Source organism: Mycotypha africana, assembly GCF_025528875.1.
Source record: "Mycotypha africana strain NRRL 2978 chromosome Unknown BDF20scaffold_2, whole genome shotgun sequence".
Lineage (NCBI taxonomy): Eukaryota > Fungi > Mucoromycota > Mucoromycetes > Mucorales > Mycotyphaceae > Mycotypha > Mycotypha africana.
In genome coordinates, this window is record NW_026515726.1 from 1,864,545 (window position 1) to 1,885,600 (window position 21,056).

The 21,056-nt window shown below is 37.9% G+C and overlaps 10 protein-coding genes across 10 annotated transcripts; 4 read left to right on the forward strand and 6 right to left on the reverse strand.

Moving 5' to 3' along the window:
- The first annotated feature begins 2 nt into the window (after window positions 1-2).
- On the forward strand, window positions 3-2,474 carry BDF20DRAFT_296419 (Carboxylesterase). The gene is made up of 3 exons (XM_053075133.1): window positions 3-925; window positions 1,000-1,083; window positions 1,219-2,474. Exons 1-3 carry the CDS (start codon window positions 241-243, stop codon window positions 2,313-2,315), a joined length of 1,866 nt encoding a protein of 621 aa, XP_052939308.1. The 5' UTR covers window positions 3-240; the 3' UTR covers window positions 2,316-2,474.
- Window positions 2,382-5,067, reverse strand: BDF20DRAFT_296503 (major facilitator superfamily domain-containing protein). The gene is made up of 6 exons (XM_053075134.1): window positions 4,402-5,067; window positions 4,247-4,330; window positions 4,117-4,181; window positions 3,801-4,039; window positions 2,726-3,724; window positions 2,382-2,640 (listed from the first exon to the last, which is right to left on the reverse strand). Exons 1-6 carry the CDS (start codon window positions 4,647-4,649, stop codon window positions 2,449-2,451), a joined length of 1,827 nt encoding a protein of 608 aa, XP_052939309.1. The 5' UTR covers window positions 4,650-5,067; the 3' UTR covers window positions 2,382-2,448.
- A 524-nt stretch (window positions 5,068-5,591) lies between these two features.
- BDF20DRAFT_998486 (uncharacterized protein) lies at window positions 5,592-8,709 on the forward strand. Its single transcript, XM_053085462.1, has 8 exons — window positions 5,592-5,953; window positions 6,017-6,181; window positions 6,252-6,361; window positions 6,436-6,764; window positions 6,832-6,906; window positions 6,973-7,115; window positions 7,183-8,088; window positions 8,152-8,709. Exons 1-8 carry the CDS (start codon window positions 5,812-5,814, stop codon window positions 8,628-8,630), a joined length of 2,349 nt encoding a protein of 782 aa, XP_052939310.1. The 5' UTR covers window positions 5,592-5,811; the 3' UTR covers window positions 8,631-8,709.
- A 465-nt stretch (window positions 8,710-9,174) lies between these two features.
- On the reverse strand, window positions 9,175-10,614 carry BDF20DRAFT_852960 (uncharacterized protein). The gene is made up of 3 exons (XM_053080112.1): window positions 10,460-10,614; window positions 10,093-10,383; window positions 9,175-10,001 (listed from the first exon to the last, which is right to left on the reverse strand). Exons 1-3 carry the CDS (start codon window positions 10,460-10,462, stop codon window positions 9,540-9,542), a joined length of 756 nt encoding a protein of 251 aa, XP_052939311.1. The 5' UTR covers window positions 10,463-10,614; the 3' UTR covers window positions 9,175-9,539.
- A 309-nt stretch (window positions 10,615-10,923) lies between these two features.
- On the forward strand, window positions 10,924-12,206 carry BDF20DRAFT_832832 (uncharacterized protein; the record flags this gene model as incomplete). The annotated part of the gene is made up of 3 exons (XM_053078577.1): window positions 10,924-10,985; window positions 11,054-11,679; window positions 11,773-12,206. The coding sequence occupies 3 exons, from the start codon at window positions 10,924-10,926 to the stop codon at window positions 12,204-12,206; spliced, it is 1,122 nt and encodes a 373-aa protein (XP_052939312.1).
- Window positions 12,207-12,404: 198 nt separating this feature from the next.
- BDF20DRAFT_910502 (uncharacterized protein) lies at window positions 12,405-13,107 on the reverse strand (the record flags this gene model as incomplete). The annotated part of the gene is made up of 4 exons (XM_053083712.1): window positions 12,405-12,461; window positions 12,529-12,630; window positions 12,709-12,796; window positions 12,878-13,107. 4 exons carry the CDS (start codon window positions 13,105-13,107, stop codon window positions 12,405-12,407), a joined length of 477 nt encoding a protein of 158 aa, XP_052939313.1.
- A 270-nt stretch (window positions 13,108-13,377) lies between these two features.
- On the reverse strand, window positions 13,378-15,404 carry BDF20DRAFT_814732 (uncharacterized protein; the record flags this gene model as incomplete). Its single annotated transcript, XM_053077009.1, has 8 exons — window positions 13,378-13,532; window positions 13,659-13,805; window positions 13,851-14,602; window positions 14,668-14,733; window positions 14,819-14,892; window positions 14,971-15,172; window positions 15,249-15,290; window positions 15,358-15,404. The coding sequence occupies 8 exons, from the start codon at window positions 15,402-15,404 to the stop codon at window positions 13,378-13,380; spliced, it is 1,485 nt and encodes a 494-aa protein (XP_052939314.1).
- A 580-nt stretch (window positions 15,405-15,984) lies between these two features.
- BDF20DRAFT_904796 (GRIM-19) lies at window positions 15,985-16,457 on the forward strand (the record flags this gene model as incomplete). Its single annotated transcript, XM_053083081.1, has 2 exons — window positions 15,985-16,142; window positions 16,232-16,457. The coding sequence occupies 2 exons, from the start codon at window positions 15,985-15,987 to the stop codon at window positions 16,455-16,457; spliced, it is 384 nt and encodes a 127-aa protein (XP_052939315.1).
- Window positions 16,458-16,753: 296 nt separating this feature from the next.
- BDF20DRAFT_815693 (uncharacterized protein) lies at window positions 16,754-17,750 on the reverse strand (the record flags this gene model as incomplete). The annotated part of the gene is made up of 2 exons (XM_053077106.1): window positions 16,754-17,313; window positions 17,411-17,750. 2 exons carry the CDS (start codon window positions 17,748-17,750, stop codon window positions 16,754-16,756), a joined length of 900 nt encoding a protein of 299 aa, XP_052939316.1.
- Window positions 17,751-18,163: 413 nt separating this feature from the next.
- On the reverse strand, window positions 18,164-19,719 carry BDF20DRAFT_985331 (uncharacterized protein). Its single transcript, XM_053085188.1, has one exon. It carries the CDS (start codon window positions 19,531-19,533, stop codon window positions 18,505-18,507), a length of 1,029 nt encoding a protein of 342 aa, XP_052939317.1. The 5' UTR covers window positions 19,534-19,719; the 3' UTR covers window positions 18,164-18,504.
- Between the last annotated feature and the right edge of the window lie 1,337 nt (window positions 19,720-21,056).

A 21,056-nucleotide genomic window follows, 5' to 3' on the forward strand; every position in this document is an offset into this window, starting at 1 on the left:
TTCTTTCCCTACAATGGGAACTTTTGTCCGTTTCTTTCTATGGAATGATTTGACATTTAACCGTTTTGCGTCAATCGATTTTCGTCGAATGAATGCATAATCTATCGCTTTTCTAAATGTCATCACTTTATCCGTAGCCTTTTCAAGGATCCTATTCCGTCCCTTTCTTCCTTCCCTTACCAATAATATATTTTAGTACCTTTTAAGCGCACAATCAAACATATTCAAATTGTACTGTATATGCTTGGTTCATGTGATAATACTGCGTCAGCGTCACCCACTCCACCGACGATCTCCTCCTCATTGAGAACATCTTCTTCACCCCACAATGACCAAGATCCAACCCCTTTCGAACTTTTACTTACAGATTCTGTTCCAACCACCTCAGGAAAAATCCAAGGTTTTATCGATGCTGCTAGTGAAGTGCAAGTTTTCTTGGGTATTCCGTACGCTGAGCCGCCTGTAGGAGCTCTTAGATACAAGAAGCCCATACCTTTGAAGGCAGCTCATATTCAGCGTCAATGTATTAAACATGCACCTGCTGCACCACAAACAGCCATGCCATTTGATACGCTAATGTCGGTTCAAATTGATTATCAATCAGAAGATTGTTTATATTTAAACATATGGGTGCCTACAGCTATCGCTTCAGTTAGTGGAAATGGTGCAATGGCTGATAAAACAGATGAACAAGTAAGCAAAGATGAGAAGAAGCCTTTATCCGTCATTGTTTGGGTTCATCCCGGTGCTTGTATGAGTGGAAGTTCGAGCCAGCCTTTTTGGGACGGAACCAATTTGGCAGCGAGAAATAACACAATCATTGTGAGCTTCAATTATCGACTGGGTTCGCTGGGTTGGATGTCCATGGATCACCTTTCACCTGAATTGGAAGGGACGGCTAATTTAGGCTTATTGGATCAGATAGGTAAGCTTTATGGATATACGGAGTCTTGCAATTCAAATACTCGTCCTAACCAGCTTTTCAACTCCAAAATATAGTTGCGTTCCGATGGGTCCAAGATAATATCGAACACTTCGGAGGCGATCCTAACAATGTAACCGCTTTCGGATCTTCTGCAGGAGGTAAAATCTATAAGCACATACCTTTCGATAGCATTTAGACGTGCTTTTTTTTTCGGCTATGACTTTTCACTTATCTGTCTGACAGACGTAACTTTAACAATTTTACTTATGTTATACGCGCTTAATTATGTCCAGCCAGCTGTATCATGTCGATTATTTTGTCACCCGACACTGCAGGATTATTTCAACGTGTTGTACTGCAATCTCCCCCGATGTTTATGGTCTCTCCCAAAAATTGGGCAGAGTTCAAAGGCACCATTTTTGCTCGTTCAATCGGAATGGATGTATTGCCAGGAAGCAACTGTGTGGCAGAAAGTGAAAGTAGTTCTTTGCTAACAGAATTACAGTCTGTAGAAGTAGGTACATTCCTTGATTCCCAAACCTTCATGACAACCTGGCCTAATTTCTTAGAAGGCCTCGCTCCCATTGGACCCAGCGTCGATGGCCACGTAATTCCTTCTCATACCATTGTTCAGCACTTTTTCCATTACCCACTGCCTCGCGGCTATGAAAATTTGGAAATCATGATCGGTTACACGCGAGATGAATTCAATTTCTTCTTTCCATTCTTACCGAATTTTCAAGATATGGATGAAACGTTGTTCGTACGGACGTATTTTACTCACGTGTTTGGACGTAAGTATGCTCAACAAGCGTATGATATATATCAACAACAGATTGTGCCACCAATGTCGCCGCCTTCTGAGGTGAGTCGGTATATGTGCTCTGATGTCATGAGCCGAGTGGCAACGCTGCTCACGGCAGAAAATCTGACACGTTGGGGACATAAGGTTTATGTGTATGAGTGGAACTATGAATCTAATGATGTACAAAATGTTATTAAAGCTGCTCACATGGTGGATACTGTATTCAGTTGGGACAATCTTGCTTATTGGGCTAACAATCCCTTCCTAGGCTCGGGAGACGACATAGAAAGGGATCGGGTGGCTAAGCAGATATCGGGAGCTATTACTCAGTTTGCAAAAACAGGCAATCCGAATCACGATAAAATACCAGACTGGCCAGTCTATTCAAAACTTAAGGATAACTCAGCAACTGCTAGTCGAGAAGCAAGACGATCTTTAGTCTTTGAGCGTGAGGTTTTTTTGGCTGAGAATATATATGCAACTGGATTACATTTATGGAAGACAGTTTTAAAAGATTTTGTAAGGACACCATTATTCCCTGTAACTGCTTCTAATCACCCTTCCACCGCAAAAAAATACCATTGAAAGCTCATTAATGTTGACTTCGAGCAAAGATGCCGATGCAGCCACTCCTAAAAAACGTAGGATTGTTCTCTCTGACTAATACTGACACCAATGCATGTTGCGTTCTATACAAACAAATTTCAATACTTCTTTATTACTTTATTTTACTTGCTAATGTAAATTGCTGAATGAATAAGGCAGATAAAAAGCACAGGACAGACATGAAAACACACAAATAAAAGGAATAACGTATCGCAGTTTCATAAGTATCCAAGACAATGGCCAACGCATCAGGTGGGAGCAATGTACGGACTTCATTGATAGATTTACGTGCAATTTCAATAATCTATGCATTTAATTCCAAAAATGATTGTCAGCTTTGCATTCTTTGTTTTGCTGTTTACTAGAGGTGTCTTTTCGTTGTAATTTACCTCTTTTGCATTGGGTCCTGTAATTCGTTCAGTCAAAAGTTTCTTAACTGTACCTTGAAATACAGTCGAAATGACTGAAATACCTACTACACCACCCGTAGAACGGAATAAATACGATACAGAAGTTGTTGTCGCCATTTCTGTTATATTTTCCCAAAAAAAAAAAGTTTCTTTAATATGCTTTACGAAAGTATACAGTTTGTAAAATTCAAAAAAAAAGCTAGCCATTTTACCGCTATGTTCAACACACGAAAGCATCGCCACCAAGGTAGTCGTAATATTTGATCCCGAAGAAAACCCATCTAACACAAGACAGAGAATGATAAAGCTAAAAGATGTATCTGTTGTCCAGAAACTAGTCAAGAACATTGCTATCATTCCCATCGATGTTGAGAAGGTGATGTACTTTTGATATTCGCCTTTTCTTGCCATCCAATACCCAGCAGATAGCGAGCCACAAGTTAAAGCAACCACTTTAGGCAGGAAAAACAAACTTGCTTGGGAAGTAGTGTAGCCCAGAACGCCTTGAAAGAAAATGGGCGTAGTAAAGGTTACTGACATAGATCCCATAACACTAAAGAAATTGGTCATAGCACATGCAAATGGTGTACGTGAGGTAATAATTTTCCAAGGCATCAAGGGCTTTTCAGCAATCTTAGCTTCAATATAACAAAATACAGCACCGGAAAAGAACGAGAAGATTAAGAGGCCGTATACAAGCGGGTCGCTCCAAGGACGAGAGTTGCCGCCCATGGAAGTGGCCAGTAAGAAGCAAATGACAGTAACGACAACAGCTAAGGATCCCAAGTAGTCAATCTTTTTTAGTCGTTCGAAAAAAGAGCCAGTGTTCCGATTTTCTGTTAGGTTATAGTCCGTCAAAACACAAATAGCAACGTAAAGAGAAAGAAGTAAAAGAGGAAGGTTGATGTAAAAACAGTATCGCCATCCTATACTATCAGTAATGATGCCGCCCAACGGAGCACCGATCACAGAACCGGCCTATTATCAGCCAAAACAGTATGTAAATTTGATTTGTGCAAAGTATGTTAATTGTAGAAATACAGTCTAAACCTACACTATAGGCTACATTAGCGTAACCTTGATATTTTCCCCTTTCACGAATAGATACCAGATCGCTCATAATAACAGCTGACATTGTATTCAAACCTCCACCACCAATACCAGCAATTGTTCTTGAGACGATAAGAGTCAGTAAGTCATTGGATGCACCGCACATGGCGGACCCAATGAAAAATACAATAGAAGCAAATAGTAAGGCTGTTCTTCTGCCAAAGACATCTGAAATCCGGCCGTCTTTTTTTTTATTAACAAACATGAATGTATTAGCCCATCAAATTTCGCCATCACAGAACTCGAAACTTGACCCTTACATAATGGCTGAAGAGCAGTGTAACTTAGTAAGTACATTGTTGCAATCCAAACAATTTCATTTGACCTTCAGGAAACGCGAATTAGTGATATATTATACATTGATATAGAGCGAATTTTTTGAATGCTTACCTTTTAAACTCTGTACCGATTTGAGGATAAATGGCTGCAACAATAGAGCCATCCAATGCCGCCAAACCTACACCAATCCAAAGCCTATCCAGACCAATGGTGACATATTAATTTTTCAATTCAAGTCTACAATCCATGCTGTATTGTCTATGTACCCAACCATGACAACGGATGCAGATGCGCCATTCAACCGTTTCGATACAATTTCTTCATCTGTAAGTGTCTTTGCCGAAGCATTTTCAATTGTAGTGGTTGATGAAGATGTGACTACTTCAATAATGCATCCATCAGAACTTTCTTCTATTATTGGAACAGTATCAGCGTTATATGAGGGCTTGTGTTCGTCAGCCTGCAGTAAAGGTGATGCCTCTGTCACTCCAGCCTTTGCCTGTGGCCGTGTCATGGTATATATATGAGTACTATAAAAGGCTGCAGAACAAAATTTCGAAAAGAAAAGAAAGGGAACAACTCTTTTCCAGGAACAATGAAAATGCTTATTTTGATGGGTTTTTTTTTCTGATGTTGTACACCATCATAGTCAATGTTGATTCGATCGCTCGAAGCCTAAATTGAGTATAATTAATATACAGTAGTTTGCTATTTAAGATGAGAAAGTACTACTATCAAGACGAGCGCTCCCGAGCGTGGTTGACTACTAAGTGCATGGAATCCACTTCCTAATAGAGTCCACAATGTTAAAAAAGTGCGGTACAGAAAAATTCAACTTGACTCTATTCAAATTGATAATCTATTTTCCCACCCAAACTTCTCTACTTATTCTTTCAAGCATAAACGACAATAATAAATAGACTGTTACCTCCTTATACATTTTTTTGCCTGCTTCATGTTTGCTTTGCGTTATAGAGGCGAAACATTTCCCCACAAAACTATACTTTTTTTTTTCGGCATCCGCTTGTTTGTACTCTAATACCTTAATAATTGGTAAAGAACAATAGGTAGAATTGATCAGAGATATAGTAAGTATGGAACTAAATGCTAGAAGTAGCACGTCCCTTTGTGAACATTGACAATTTTCACGTTAATACGACAAAATCTGCCACACTGCAGTGATAAACCTTCTAATCACAAGTTTTGAGATCGTTCAAATGAATGGAGCCGTGACGAAAAAAATATTTTTTTTACATGTACACATTACTTTTTATTGTGATGAAAATGTAATTGTATGTACCTTCTATGTAAGATATCCTTATTGAAAATCATTGTAGGAAGACCACAACGCAATTTAATTTAAATTCGTGGAGACAGCTGAGATTAAAAGGCATGGTAACTTAATTCGTCAGTGAGATTTAGTGAGACGAGTCGTATGTGTGTCAATATTCAAATCAAAAAAAAAAAAAAGAATCTGCTTCTACTCTTCTCCCTTTTCTTGAACACTCCTCCCTTTTTTCCAAGTTTTGCTGCTTTTCCAATCTTTCTTCTTTCTCTTTGTATCTCAAACGGATTTTGTAAGAATTGAATGGTGTCAAATTTTACTCAGATTTAAGGAAGAGTTTGAAGTTTTTGTATATGCTGTTATTACTCCAATAATATCTGGAAACAAAGAAATGGTGGATCCACAAACGTGTACTCTATTTGTGTTAAAGCAAACAGTTCCTTATAGTGTTTATGACGGTGATGATGATGCAGATAACTATGACGACGCTGATAAACCGGAGCTCTCATTCTTGAAAAGCATATTTGGCAAAAGTAATGGAAGAACAAATTGAAAGATTTGATTCCTTTGTCATTAAGTCTTCCTTTCTGCTCTAGTCTATACAACCACAAACCTTGATCTTTGCGTTAATTATATACATCAACAGCCAACAACAGCATTATTATTATTAGTTGAACTTGATGGCAACGAAACTTCTACAAAAGAACAGACTACATACATTTCGGCCATAGCCGGCAAGTGTCCTTTTGTACCTGTCATCGGTAAGAGGCAAATCTCATGTTAAATTAGGCCTTTGTGCTAGTCAAAAAAGACAACTAATTCTTCGTATAGTGTATGCGAACAATGATGATCCATCATTCATGTTTGATTGTATCCAAGCAGGTGCAATCCATTATATCATAAAACCTTTAACACCAGATATCGCAAAAACTTTATTTCTAGTAAAGCATAGCACCTTTATTAAAGTAGTATATAATGGCCACAGTAGCTCTAACGATAAATTTTACACTCTCAGACACTGTATCAGAATCAAAAGTACCGGCAACCCCCTTCTAATGCTACTCTATATCAAGATAACCAGCATTTAGTCTCTTCCAGCACTATTAGCACAGTAGAAGAGGATGAAGATCCGGCTGTTATTTCCCCTTTAACACCGACCACCTTTCCCGCGTCTGTCCACCATCCTCCGACATCATGTACTATCGCGCAGCAATCACATCAACATTCATTTTCGGTTATCACCAATAGATTCTCTGTACCCGTCATTGGAAATGACCGAAATTTGAAAAAATCAGCAAAAGAAGACCAGTCGAATTCTATCCATCATAAGTTGGAAGCTATCAAGTAAGGGGTGAGCAATAATAATTCAGTACAATCCCTTCTAATAGAGTAAAATAACATTTGACAATAGTACATTTTCCACGTCGTTGATCGACCAGTTTATACCACCTAATTTGAGCTTGCCAACGTATGAGCCATTAAAAATGTAGGGTTTCCGAAACGTAACCTATTACATATTCGAGCTTCTAATTGAACAATATGTTAAAAAAAGACAACATAGAATCAAATTACAATCGCTACTTTCCAGTTGGAATTTTGATCCATTTCAGTTGACGCTAGAAGAACTCGTTCACTGTGCTGTTCTTATGTTAAGAAATGGCGTACCTAAAATTTCCCAAAGATATTTTTCGGAAGGTATAAATTTGACAGATACATATGCATCACCGTGTAGTATAATAGCTAAAAACGACGATATTTCTAGAGCAACTTTATAATTTTGTCATAGAATTATCCATGAGTTACCATGACGAAAACTCGTACCATAATTTCGCGCATGCAGTAGATGTATTACAATGTATGTATTTCTTTCTTCAACAACTCGACCTTACCGCTTCATTGTCATCACGCAACGCCAATATAGCTCAACAACATTCTTCGTCTCCTGTGTCATCACAATTCGACTACTCTACCCTTCTCCGCCCTTTGGACATTTTTGCATTATTGGTTGCAGCCCTCGGACATGACAGCTCACATCCTGGTGTCAATAATGGATTTTTGATAGATACATCAGCACCTCTTTCTTACTTGTACAATGATCAATCCGTATTAGAGCACTTTCATGCCATGACTCTATCGCAACTCTTATTAAAGCACGGTTTTCAGCGGATACTGACAACGATGGACCTCAAGGATAGTCATAATAGCCACAACAACAAAAAGTATGACTGTTATAAAGAATTTCGAAATGTGATCATCACTACTATTTTGGCAACTGACATGGCATTGCACCACGACTATTTGGAAAAAATCAATACTTCGCCTCTTTTTCATTCACTAATGCCGCGTACTAAAGAACGAGATGATTCACTTTTGATACAGGAACAGCACCAAGATATAACTGAGAAGGGCCGCCTACTCTTCTGTTGTACTTTAATGAAGTGTGCTGATATCAGCAATGTCGCTCGACCGTTTGCCACGGCTTGTAAATGGGCTGAAATACTCATGGAAGAATTTGCAACACAAGGTGATTTAGAAAAGGCGGTTGGAATGAATTTGTCCTTACCGACTATGATGGATCGCTCGGTGATGGTTCTCGAAGATGCTCAACTGGGATTTATACGTTTTGTCGCCTTGGGACTATTTGAAACTGTCAGTCGCTTTATTAGGGGTAATGTATAACTAGATGCGACCAATTTCTGAAGTATTTAAAACTTACGTTCTAATTTATTAGAGCTTTCGTTCACTGTTGAGCACATTAATGAGAATATCTCCGTTTGGGAAGAAAGGAAAATAAGGAACAATGGACAGGAAATACAACCTATAACAATCCCGCAACAAGTTCAAACAGAAGACGATTGTAGTTATGATAGTAACCAAAGAAACCGAGCTGATGCTAGCACTATCACTACCTCTAGTATAAACAGTGAAAGGAGCAGGACACCTACTACCACGGTGAACCAACACTCTGAAGCAGCCACAACGAAAATTTTTACTACAGTAGCTGATAAAGATTACCGAAAATTACCTGAAATGCCTGCAACTGTGTCACCTATGTCTCATATACCCGACACTACTACTACTACTACTACTATTAATATGAATAGAACTAATGATAGATACCCTAATTGCATGGATGACTTCGGTGATAATGATTTGAGCAACCCTGGAATGGGCCCCTCACCTGTTTATTGTCAGTGTATTGTTCAATAATAAATTCTTTCTTTCCTCTATGGAGTGCTTGTAATGTTTTTGCTACCAGAAACTTTGATTGCTGCAGGTATTCTTCAACGAGTCCTAACTGATTGGTAGTATCTAAATAGATTCTAGATTGAACATATCTGTCTTTCCTATCTGCATTAATGTTGATTCAGTGAAATGCTGTCATCGAAGGTTTTATTACTGCTCATAAAAAAAGAAATAAGTGAACGACAGGAACGATGTCCTTTTTGATAATGACTCACGGTAATTAATTGCAAGGTGAATCTTTTGAAACACATCGGATTGAAAATACCCTTTGGTTAAGAAATAAGAGAATACACAGAAAGCTAATAAGGAATCGGTGACTTTCGACGTTACATCTCATTTCTTTCTTTGACACGTCTGCCGTAATCGCACCTTCTCTACCCATGAATTATTGGTTTGCATGAATAAGTTATGATAGCGATGAAGAAATAAGTAGCTCTACTAGCAATTAGCAAGCATTAGTTATTAGTTGACTTTTTATGTTGTCTTTGAAAGCAACAGTATCAAATATGGCCAAAAGAAGAAACACTCCATTATGTAATGTTCAAGAGTTAATAACGCATGAGTATCTGTGCTTATTGTTGTATTAATTGAGCGCTTTTGTTATAAGAAATTGAGAGAAAGGTAAGGCTCGAAGACCGTACATTTTACAATAACTCCAATTAGACATTGAGCCGCTTCCTAACAAGTGTGAAAAACGAAACACTGAAAGGAAATTGATACACAGGTTCCTAGATTCAAAGATGACTTCTATCAGTAAAGTTGCAAGTGTTTGCTCAAAGGCGCTTTCATAGAATGATAGTAATACATCAAGACTTTTTGCTCATTTGATTTTTTATTAAGTTACAAAGAAAAATCATAGTATGAGCAATCATTTTATGCACTGTCAGATTCAGAACCTTCTTCACCAGAACCCTCCTCAGAATCAGTGGCTTCTTCCTCATCCTCTTCAACGTCTTCGCCAGATTCAGCTTCTTCAGATTCTCTTCTCTTTGCAAAGTAACAGTCACGAGCTAAATGGTTGCGCTTTCCACAGATGTGACATTTCTTATTGAAGTTACGTCTTTGTTGTTGTTGACCGTTCAACATAGCAGCAGGGGCAGCACCACCAGCTGCTAAAGGACAATCACGAGCGATATGACCACGCTTTTGACAATTATAGCAAAGAATATTGCTTGCTTTACAATCCTTAGCAAAATGATTGGGACCTCCACATTTATTACATAACACAGGCTTGAATCGGAATTGAGGTCTCCTAGGCATTCTTTGTCCGTCTTCTTCGTTCAAGTTGCCTTCACGAGACTGAGGTTCATTAGTGCAATTTTTAGCAATATGACCCTACATTTAACGTAATAGAACATAAGAGAAGAAACGTTTAAATCCTTAACTAACTCTGATGTATACAACCAGCGAAAAACGTGATACTTACGAACTGTTGACAGTTGAAGCATTGCTTGCTATCTCTATTTATAGGACGTGTTGAGCGGGCAACAGGACATTGCGCAACAATGTGACCAACTATAAGCATAATATTGAATACCCCCATGTCATAAATTCGACGAATTATTGAGTCTTTTAGGAAGTTTACCTTCACCACAGTTGAAGCATTGCTTAGGTTCAATAACCTTCTCCTCGGTACATTCACTGGATAGATGGCCAGGCTGCTTGCAGTTATAACAAAGTCTGTCTGTTTCGGGACAATCACTTGCGAAATGACCAACTATTTATGTTTCGTAAGTGCTGATCCCTGACACTAGCCAATGTGATTGTGCATGCTATTCACGAGTATCACTTACCATTTCCACACTTATAACAGCTCCTTCTCATATAAACCATTCTCTTCTATCTTTTCTTCTACTAACCTTTTCGCGATAACTGGAAAAAAGTTTTTTCTATTGAAAAAGAGAAAAAAGGAAAAGCTCTTTTTATACGAAAAAGAAAAAGTGTTCGAAACGCGGATGATCAAATTTTTCCTTTTTTTTTGTCTTCATTCAGTGTTGCTATGTTAGCTCTTACCTACATAGGATATTATCGAAGAGTAAGCCTAAATTTTACAGCAAAAATATCTTAAATCGACTGTAAATGAATAGGTATGTTTCTCTCTGACTGACAACCATACAACTTGAAACTCTATACCTGGACATTTTCGGGTATGAATGATATATAGATGTCTCTAGTTGTGGTTTTTTTTCAAGTCCAGCAATATTAAATAATGGAAAAAATGAGGATCGTTCCACTGATCAATGATTCTTAAACAGTCATGAGTGATTCTGAGGAAGATGAGGGAATTATCAACTATGCACAATTACTTCATAAAAAAAGGTAGGAAGCAGTATATAGATACATTTTGCGTGAAAGTTAAGCCAAGCAAGCTCATCCCTTTTCCATAGTGGAAAAACCAAGAAAAATTTAACACGCGGAGGAAAACAAAATACAAACCAATGTATTGACGAACAGCAGCTGGAAGTCGCACGACAAGCCCTTTTTGAATGTCTGTCATATCAAGAATCTCAACAGATCAACATTAAACAATTAAGTGAGGGACGCCTAAATAAGTGCCATCCTTTTTGGACAGTCATCACCAAGTCGAAAGGTACACACTTGCACACTATGGGCTTGAGTCGTCAAGGTGCCATACATTTATATCCTGAAGAAGCAGCCTTTTTGATTTCAAGAAACGCGCTTTTAGTGACAAAAACTACAGATGGTGCGCTTTGTGATTACGAGACATACTGTGATATCATGTGCAATGAAAAGGATGGCTGGATTACATATGATAAATACCAGGTCTATGCGTACCTCAAAAGACTTGGATTTATTGTTATGCGATCATCATCCACATACATGAAAGACAACAATAACTGTGAAACGAACAACAGCAACATGCGCAGAGGTTGTTCTTATACTACCACTATAATTTGGCAAACCTTTCGTGCTACGATTAGTTCATGGATTGATGATTGTAGGAAAAGAGCAGGAAGTCCAATTCTGTACGATTATAAAGTGACGCATTACAGTAACTGTCATTGATAATTTTTTTTTTGTCAACACAAGTTTATAATACTTCTTAACTCACCTTTATCGTTCTATCGTCTATACATGAATATAGAAACTGCCTACTCTACTTTGCAAGTAATTCCATCTACACCGTGGTACAGACCCTTTCAAGAATCTCAAACCAAGCGAGTAGAATTTGATTGGGATGTTTATAAGCCAAGACCGACTTGGAAAAAGAGAGATCCGGGTCAACCAGATTTTAGAATTAAAGTCCAAAATATGCACGACCCTTTGCCTACACTATCTGTACAAAATCAATTGTTCTCTCAAATAGGACACGCCATAAGCAACGGAAACTATTTACCACACCTAAAGAATACGAAATTGGGCATGAGCGGCCCTACATTTATTATTGCGCTTGTGGGTAATGCTGAAGGCGTCATTTTTCTCAGAGTAACCGGTGACGGATTAGAAAATATATCGGTCAAAGAAAAATGTCCAGTACAAAAGAGAAATAGACAACCACACAGTAGAAATGTAACATAATACCCTTGATACCCTTTTGTTTGATTTCACTTCGTTGCTACTTTCATCGACGATAGAACAAAATTGAAGAACAATTTTCTGCTTACAATGTATTATTCATAAGCTATTTGTATTTATTATATAAATGCAGGGCTGGTCCTTTCTACCATCCAATGCTGTTTATTGAAGTTTATACATGAGCAAAACAGCTTTTCTTTCTTAATTTGATTTGGAAATATATTGCTCGATAGTGTTCGCGACAACATTGTGATCGTCCTATATCAAATATTCCATATCATTTTAGCCCTGTGACGAAATTCTTCCATACTCATTTTTGATTTACCTGTTGTGCGAGACCAGATACAGTTACAGTACCGACAACGCCGACATTCTTAATGATCAACGGGAATGCACCACCATGAGTAGCATATTCCTTTTCACTGGCCTAAAAGGTAAATTATCAATACTCGACTTAGTGTGTTTGTCCCGTATGTTGCGGTTTGCTCATTTGTAGTTCACTTACATAATACTTCTCTTCAAAGGTCTTTCCTTGGCTAGCAATGTAGCGACCAACATAGTAACTGGCATGACCAAAACGGTTGACAGTATTACTATGATATAGAGGAGATTAATACGATCCATTGAAGGGTTTCCTCACACAATGTAAACGGCTGGAGAAGAGTAATATTTACTTTTTACGACGAACCCATTCATCGTTATCTTTGGATGTACCATCCATAGCATAATGAAATAATTGATGTCCATTCATAGCGATATCAATGACGACTGATTTTTTGTAAGGCTTAACGTTCTCCAATAATAACAAGCCTAATTTGAGCGCGTCTTCAGAAGTAAATTTTGTAAATTGACATTTTTCTTCTTGAGCAAGAATGGAGGCAACAAGTTCCTTATCCGAAGCCATTTTTTTATAAAGCTATACGTATTTAGCAACAGTCAAATGGAAAGAAATGGGAAGAAAACTGAAGGTTAGAGAAGATAAAGGGTTTTGTATTTCTAAGTACTAAAAATGGAGATTTGAAACGGAGAAGTTTCGTTCGGCGAGAATTACGTAATATACAGGTTAGAAACACACGGGAAGAATACAATACTTCATCAGCAATTCATTGAAACAGCGTCGTGTACATATATACAATATAAATAGAAAGCATTTTGACTACAATGGGATTGAATTCTACTTGCGCTCTAGATCATGCGGAGTAAAGTGAGTGGTATGTTGTTGTGCGGCAGAAGTGATTTCGTCGTTATGGTTTAGAACTCTTGATTGTAGTGGAGCAGGAGGCATCGTAATCATGGGGTATTCTTCTTCCTGCCGCATCGTTTCTCTTTCTGTGTCTGCATTGTCATTCACAGCAACACTAGTCTTATTTTTATTATTATGAGAAGTACTGGCATTTGGCAGAGATGAGGTTCTTATTGTTGTTGTTGTTGTTGTTGTCGAAGTGGCAGCAGTACTGTTCTTTGGGGGGAAATCCCCTTCCTCTCGTTTCATTTCAGCTGGCATATAATCATCGTTGCTTCCTTCATTCTTTTCGCTTGCATACATGCCATTAGAGAGAGGCTGTAGCGGTAAAGCATTGTAATTATACGACTGCTGTCGTGCTGCTGCTATTGCTGCTGGAGATGAAATGAAATACTTGTTGCTACCATCTCCGTTTTCCATATCATCCATTCTTTTGTTATATAATGCAGGTAAAGGCTGTGTCAAATATTCATAAAGCGAAGTATTTGTATCATGGAGGGATAGATGATGATTATCTTCATCTGCAGCCAATAAATTCAATTCGTCTTCACTTAATCGACGTTTGTCACTATTCTTGTTCTTCTTCAAGCCTCGTCGCTTTTTTGCTAATACAACCGTATCACCACCACATGAAAACACGTTTCTCATAAACTGCGGTATATACGCCAAAAATCCATCTACAAGGGCTTCCCAATAACCACAGTCAGGATCCTCTTCATCCGTCTGTTCTTCTTCATCTAATCCAAAATAAATTTGCATAAGAACGGCTACAACAGCCATGCAAACACAGATAATGAGGACATAATATCCGTTTTTAATGGCTGCTGCTGTCCAATAAGTGCCACCAGGAGTAGTAGCAGGCTTGTCCTGGATAACTTTAAAATAGCTCAATATCATAAGCAGAATGTCGCCACAATAAAAGATGATCATAATAGGTGCTTTGACGCACCAAAACATGCCATGAGCCCGTATATGACCTTGCTTCCATTCCGGATCAAACACAGCCAAGTAAGTGAATAAGGCCATGAGGATGATGGAGAGGGAAATGAATTGAATGGTAGCTAAATAAATATAGGCACCGTGAAAATCAAATTGACCATCGCAGTACACACCTTTTATCTGTGTAAAGATTGAGATAAAGGCAGCTATAATATTCCTGAGAAATGACCTTTTGTCAGACGTGTCTTTAAACTTAATGAGCAAACATGAAGACAACCATACCATATAGGAAATTGAAGGACAAGTATGTCTGTTATCACACGAAAATGCAAACCCCATTTCGATTTCCTATAACAAACGAAGAAAACTGTTGAAGGGATCGTGGAAATAGATGTATATGATTAGCAAATGAAAGCTGAAAGAACTCACTTACAGTTTGAATTTGTAGAAACCAAATATCTTTGTTGTGACAGATTCCTTCATACCCTCATTTTGGATGCGAAAGGGCTGCAAATAAGATTGTAAACACATGTATAAGTTATAGACCGCGAAGGACTCAAACAATCGAGCAAAAAACAAAATGACTGTTTCGTAGTCATATTTGAGGTATGATAACCAAGCCAAAATAGAATAAGCAGCTGGATAAGCTACTACTCTGACTTTGTGTCGCTGAATTTCTGGTGTAAAATAATGATGAAGGTGCTCATTGATAGTGTGTGAAGCTATAGTGACAGTAATTAAAACGAGTAAACCAGAAGCTAACCAGCCCCAAATGTGCATGGAAGAACTAGGAACGAAAAGTAATTTTTTAATCAACGTATTATCACTATAATAAGGACCCATATTACTTCATATTACTTTACGACGGATTCAATACAAGCTGCTTTAGATCAAATTCTGGATTACTATATTAGAATGCAGTAGGTGTCAATACGTTGTTAACTTATATCATTCCATGAACAGCTTCATTACAATCCATCTTCACTTAAACCGCCCAAAGTCGGGCAGTGTTCTGACATAATGTATTTCGAGAAGCAGACAGTAGTGCCCTGAATAAGAAAGAAAAAAGGAACAGAAGGGAAGAGGAGCTAATTAAAAAACACTGCTATTGCTTATACAACAAATTCAGTGTAACATAAAATGAGGCTTAAAATAGGCGTCTGTAATAAGTGAAATTGCAGTTGCTCCATCGACTACCAGCCAGATTTAATAAATGTCCCATAGTTTGATACTTTGACTTGGTTTTCGAATAATGTTGTTCCGATTCAGGGGGCAGTGTTCTTCTAATTTTTCAAATCGTTTCTATCAGGAAAGTTATTATCATCTGTCAAATATAATATTGTAATAGCTTATACATACAAGCAAAAAGAATCGATAAAAATAGACTGGACTGTTGTATGGAATAAGCGAGTAAAGTGAATAGTCTTCCGTAGGTTTTTTTACGTTGACGTCACGACCCCGCCAAATTATTGTGGAGAAAAGGGGCTGGGATACAAACAAAAGTGTTAATTCCCAAATTTTCCCCACTTTGCTGTTGACGGTTTTCGTTTTTTTTAAGCATAACCTACTCCCCACTCTTAAGTCTAATTCTCATTTGACATGCCACAAGAGCTCCCCCCTCAGCAAGGATTTCCTGAAATCAGATATCGTCGTTACTTACCAAAACGTGGTCCTTCTGGATTAGTTTTACTTTTAGGTGTTACTGCTATATCAGGTTTCGGTTTCTATAGACTTTTCCAAGGCAATCTTGAAAGAAGGTCAGTTGTATACCCTAACATTAGTGATGTCAAAACGTTGGGAAAAGAGGAATCAACTAAAATCGAATTTTTTTGTTAAATCTTTATAGAGAGTTAAAGCGTGAAAATTTATGGTCACGTATTCATTTAGTCCCACTATTGACGGCTGAATCAGATAGGGATAACTACCGTCGTTTGGAGGCTGCTAAGGCCCGTGAAGCAGAGGTTATGAAAGACGTCGACGGCTGGAAAGTCGGTGAATCAGTTTACAACAACACCAAATATTTTACTCCACCAAAATATATCTATTTGCCCGAACAGCACCAGCAGAATTAGATACTTATTTATGACCATACTCTCAATTCTTTCCCGCAACGCTAAAATATAAATATATCAACGTTTGAATCAAACACCTTCATTGAAACAATCGCTGCGTTTCTACATAAGAAATTATATCAATTTTGTAAAGAATGTGCAAAGGAAAAGCTATAATACAACGAAAGATATCGCAACAAAAAAGAAAGGAGCTTGTGTCAATATAAGTAATAGTAGTGGTAATGATTATGCGTCTATGGATGAGAGAGAGATTCAAAAATTAAATAATATATAAACAGAATGAGGTTTGCTCAAAATCAAGAGAATAGGACGGATAATAACAGTGTCGCTAATGTACAATATAGACTTGTCCATACTGATATTGTTAATGAGCTTGGCGCAAAAGAAACAGTTGAAGGATCAATTGTGTCATTGGTACTGAATTGAATATTCTTGTAGTATGTGGCTGTATCAACAGGTGTTGCATAACTTTGTGAACCGCCTCCGAAAAAAGTACTAAACATGAGAGCGGACACACCCACGCTGTCTTTCGATCGAAACTTGAGTTGTTGCTGGTTTATCACCAGGGAACCGTCTTGCCATACTTTCAAGATACCGTTTTCGTTATTACCAGAATTGAGTCTCACGTAAAGATCAATGTGTGTCCATTTTTTCTTTTCAAATTTGATAACACCACGAGAAAACGATGTGCCGTAATCGTCATTACATATAACGTGTTTTGTTTTACATAAATTATCTGAAGTGGGTATATATGCGTATGCCTCGCCATGACCTGAGTTTCTCCACATTAAACGAACTGAAAAACAATTCTCTCCAGTAGCCTTCTCACCACCAGAGCATCCTTCACCAGGAGGGCCTGTATAATAAACCCGAAAAATTGGTCATGTTATCAGCAGGGGGCTCGTTCGCAAGGAAAAAAAAATTAAATGAGAGTAATATATTTAGTCCTTTACCTCCATAAATACCAGGAAGCTTGCCTCCCTTCACCCAATCAAAATTTTCATCAAACATAAGATCATAACTTAAATAAGCTGTATTGAAAGAATAGCCGGCATAAGGTACCGAGTAGAATTCAACACCACCTTCCACAGCACTGGTCTTTTTCGTCCCAATGGGTGCATAGGATCCCTTAGGATAACCAACTTTCAACACGGTGTAGGTATAGTTCTGACTATCGAGAGGATCACGGACAAACGTCACGTCCGCTTTGCCGTAATAGTTTTTGTTTTTGGTGTACCAGTTGGTGACAATGTAATCGGCTGCGTGTGAATCGACATTGGGTCTTGCTGGCATCGGCAAGGTCCAGGTTTGTAGTAATGTTGCTCTGTCAATAGCAGGGTCGGCTTTAACGAAAAAAATGGATATAAAGGCATATACAGTAATGCCAGCAAACAATAGCATATAGAAAAAGGAGGAGATGGTCGAGAAGTCTATCTTCATTATTTTACTTCCCTATTTATACACAAGCGGGTGGATGGAATTATTTTGTTGGTAATATATTTGGTAATATTAGTCCGTCGGCTTTATTGTTGTACAACGGAAGAGGAAGAACAATAGGCTGATCTGTAGCAATAAAGATAGAGTGAATAGAGAACTACTGGTAGAACAGCAGTGGTATGGTATTTTTCGCAGTCTGCTAGAGGAGAAGGGGTCAGCAGGAGAAGCAGAACAAAAGGTAAAACATGTACAATTCTTGACAGCAAAAAGTTGGGTGAGTTCCAACTTGGGGAATGTTGGGTGACAAAAAAAAAATAAATAATTGTGCCTTAAAAAAGAACGCATTATTGGCTGATACAGCGCAGTAGCGATTTTTTGTTAAGGGATTGAATTTTTATTGGGTTATGTTATGAGAGAAAGGGGCAAAACAGTTTCATATAAGAATTTTGAAATAGAAGCATAATACCAAAAATATATTTAAGAGCAACTTCGCATAGAGACTTGCATGTGCACGAGATGAATTTGAAAACTTATACGCTCCAGATGCCATAATGATGTTTGAATCCATAGAGTAAATACATAAGAAAGGAGTGTGTGGTTATATAATCACTTAGTCATCGTCTGCAATAGTAGAATGTCTGATAATGCCTATTTCTTTGTCTCCTAAAGGCATAGGCCTTGAATTGAAGTTCTTTTGTCGTTCTTCTTTACTATCATTATTATTCAATACAGACAGGAGCATTTGTGTATCTTCTTCCACCATAAAATCTTCATCATCACTACTGGCACTCGTATCATCGTTACTTTGTTTGAAGTTTGCGGTTTGTTCATTGGGCAGGTGTAAGTGTTGTTGCTGTTTCTGTTGCTGTTGCTGCCTCATGAGCATCTTTTGAAGCAATTTCTCAGCCAGCATCTTGCCTCGAAGTTTATCGCAAGTCAGCTTTAACTGATGGTTTTCTCTTCGTACTTGTTCCAATTGCCGTTGCAATAACTCGTTTTCTTTAGTGATGGTCGCTATCATGCTTCTCATCTCACCATATTGCTGGTTCTTTTTGGCACGGTATTTCGCCGATGCTGCTTTGTTTCTTTGCCTTCGTTCATGCAAAGAAAGTAATGGTGACGATAGCGGTGAATTACGTTGCTGATGTTGAGAGGATGTTGACGAAGAAGTAGAAGCTGAAGCTGAAGAGGCAGTGGAAGCAGACGAAGGTGAAGAAAGTGGAGCAGCATCCGTTTGATGTTGAAGGAAATAATGCTGTTGCTGCTCGCGACTATGATCGTACTGATAATAAATGGGTGTGGTTTTGGTTGCTTGAAAAGTAGGGCTTTTGTTTGATAAGGTTGATGTACTTTGATAATGACGTGGAGAGCTAGACGTTGTATCGCCACCGACGCCATGATGCTGGTGTTGGTGCTGGTGATGATAACCATGTGAATGAGCAGTAGGATAATAAAAAGGCGCAGTGTCAGTGGATGTAGAAGGTAAAGATGTGCCAGTAGTAGGTAGGGGTGAGTTTATAATAATATCCGCAGCCGTGGTAGCTGTAGCAGAGGTCGTGATGGACGATATAGCCATAGGTTTCGGTTGACAATGGTTTTTGGACATAGCAGTCGATACAGTATTGAGCAACGTAGACATTTTTTCCAAACAGCTATTTTACTTCAATCTGAGAGGAAAATACATTATCAATGAAAAATCGACTCTCCATGAATAGCCTATCTCCGGGGCTTTATTTATATGTTGGAAATCATGAAGACAATTATGCCGCCTTTTCCTTTTCGTTTGCAGAGAAATCACTATTATTATTCTTATTTAAAGAAAGGTTTTAAATGTTGTAAAATGAGCGTTGAAGCAAGTCCTCTTTTACTCCTCGATCTCTAGCATAAAAAAAAAACTTAAAATTGTTTTGGATCCATTTTCGTAGCCGTGGGTCATGTGGCAGCTGTTGCTCTAACCTAGCACTACAGCAGAAGCTCTCCGCAGAACCGTACATGCAGAGTATGCCACCCAATGACTTCTTGATCAAGCCCTTAATGTTTCCAGCATACAAACAACAAAAGATTTATTGCTTACAACTCACCTGAGGGATATAGTCTGTTATTTAAGTATTCGAGATCCACCTTTGAATTTCGTCATAACTACAAAGTAGAGAAAGGGATGAGCGAATCACATTACAAATGCAACCATATACCATCACTGTATCTGCTAAAGATGCTTTGTTTTTGTAGCGAATACTCAAGGACAGCTTTTTTTCCAGATGTCTTTCTGTAACAGCTAAACGTCTTACACTGTAAAGACAGTTTGGTAGGCATCTATCAACATAAGACAGAACTGGCTAAGGTTCGCTTTGCTTCAATAGTGAAATCAATTTACTTTTGTCTACTATCGCTTATAAACAGCTAAACATGCTCCAGGCGCCCTTTTTTTATATGAGCTAACCATTTTTTATTATCTCAATTGTTGGAGTGTTTTAGGCTTTCCGGCATCCATTAACTTTTTAGAAAAATTTAAATCAGAATTTTACATACGGACGCTTTGTTTTGCACACGATGAAAAGCACATAATTGGCTATTATTGAGTGCACACTTTTACTTTTTTTTTTTTTTTTTTTTTTGACACATAATTTGTACATGGCGTGAGCGCAGCAATATAGATAACATATGAAAACCATGCCACATATGAGGACGTTTGGGCAAATGCCACGTTGATAGAAACATCGAAAAGGGACCAAACTTAAGTACACTTTAAGCAGGAGTATTGAGGGCATCTATCCATTACCAGCAGTATTTGTTTTCTTGCCTAAATGTCAAACTGAGCAGTTACAACTTTTAAAAGTAGATCATGGTGTAATTTATAAGTATAACTTCAATGAAATTATCACAAAATAAATTTACTTGGAAAGATAGATACTATCCTTGTTCTGTTTCCTCGCTGGTCAATAAAGCCATAAAAGATAGTCCATTGTATATCTCATCAATTAGTCTGTCACTGCATATTATTATCAAATGTGTGTGGTTGGACTAATACAGTCATTGCATACAGCACAATAAAGGCCTGTCTGATATCTTTTATTTACAGAATTTTTTTAATAAATAATGATGGAACAATGTTACAACAGCGTGAAGATAGTAAAGTTACTATCCACTAGCTGAACAGCTAAT

What these genes read in the sequence shown, in the direction of transcription:
- BDF20DRAFT_296503 (XM_053075134.1), bottom strand. Translation starts at nt 4,649, where the DNA reads ATGACACGGCCACAGGCAAAGGCTGGAGTGACAGAGGCATCACCTTTA. An exon ending in GCATCCGTTGTCATGGTTGG is followed by an intron (nt 4,331 to 4,401) that starts GTACATAGACAA and finishes TGGTCTGGATAG; the next exon opens with GCTTTGGATTGGTGTAGGTT. An exon ending in CAGGACCCAATGCAAAAGAG is followed by an intron (nt 2,641 to 2,725) that starts GTAAATTACAAC and finishes TTAAATGCATAG; the next exon opens with ATTATTGAAATTGCACGTAA.
- BDF20DRAFT_985331 (XM_053085188.1), bottom strand. Translation starts at nt 19,533, where the DNA reads ATGTCTACGTTGCTCAATACTGTATCGACTGCTATGTCCAAAAACCAT.
- BDF20DRAFT_998486 (XM_053085462.1), top strand. Translation starts at nt 5,812, where the DNA reads ATGGTGGATCCACAAACGTGTACTCTATTTGTGTTAAAGCAAACAGTT. An exon ending in TCCTTTTGTACCTGTCATCG is followed by an intron (nt 6,182 to 6,251) that starts GTAAGAGGCAAA and finishes TTCTTCGTATAG; the next exon opens with TGTATGCGAACAATGATGAT. An exon ending in TCGCAAAAACTTTATTTCTA is followed by an intron (nt 6,362 to 6,435) that starts GTAAAGCATAGC and finishes TTACACTCTCAG; the next exon opens with ACACTGTATCAGAATCAAAA.
- BDF20DRAFT_296419 (XM_053075133.1), top strand. Translation starts at nt 241, where the DNA reads ATGCTTGGTTCATGTGATAATACTGCGTCAGCGTCACCCACTCCACCG. An exon ending in AGGCTTATTGGATCAGATAG is followed by an intron (nt 926 to 999) that starts GTAAGCTTTATG and finishes TCCAAAATATAG; the next exon opens with TTGCGTTCCGATGGGTCCAA. An exon ending in TTTCGGATCTTCTGCAGGAG is followed by an intron (nt 1,084 to 1,218) that starts GTAAAATCTATA and finishes AATTATGTCCAG; the next exon opens with CCAGCTGTATCATGTCGATT.
- BDF20DRAFT_852960 (XM_053080112.1), bottom strand. An exon ending in GCTTCAACTGTCAACAGTTC is followed by an intron (nt 10,002 to 10,092) that starts GTAAGTATCACG and finishes CGTTAAATGTAG; the next exon opens with GGTCATATTGCTAAAAATTG.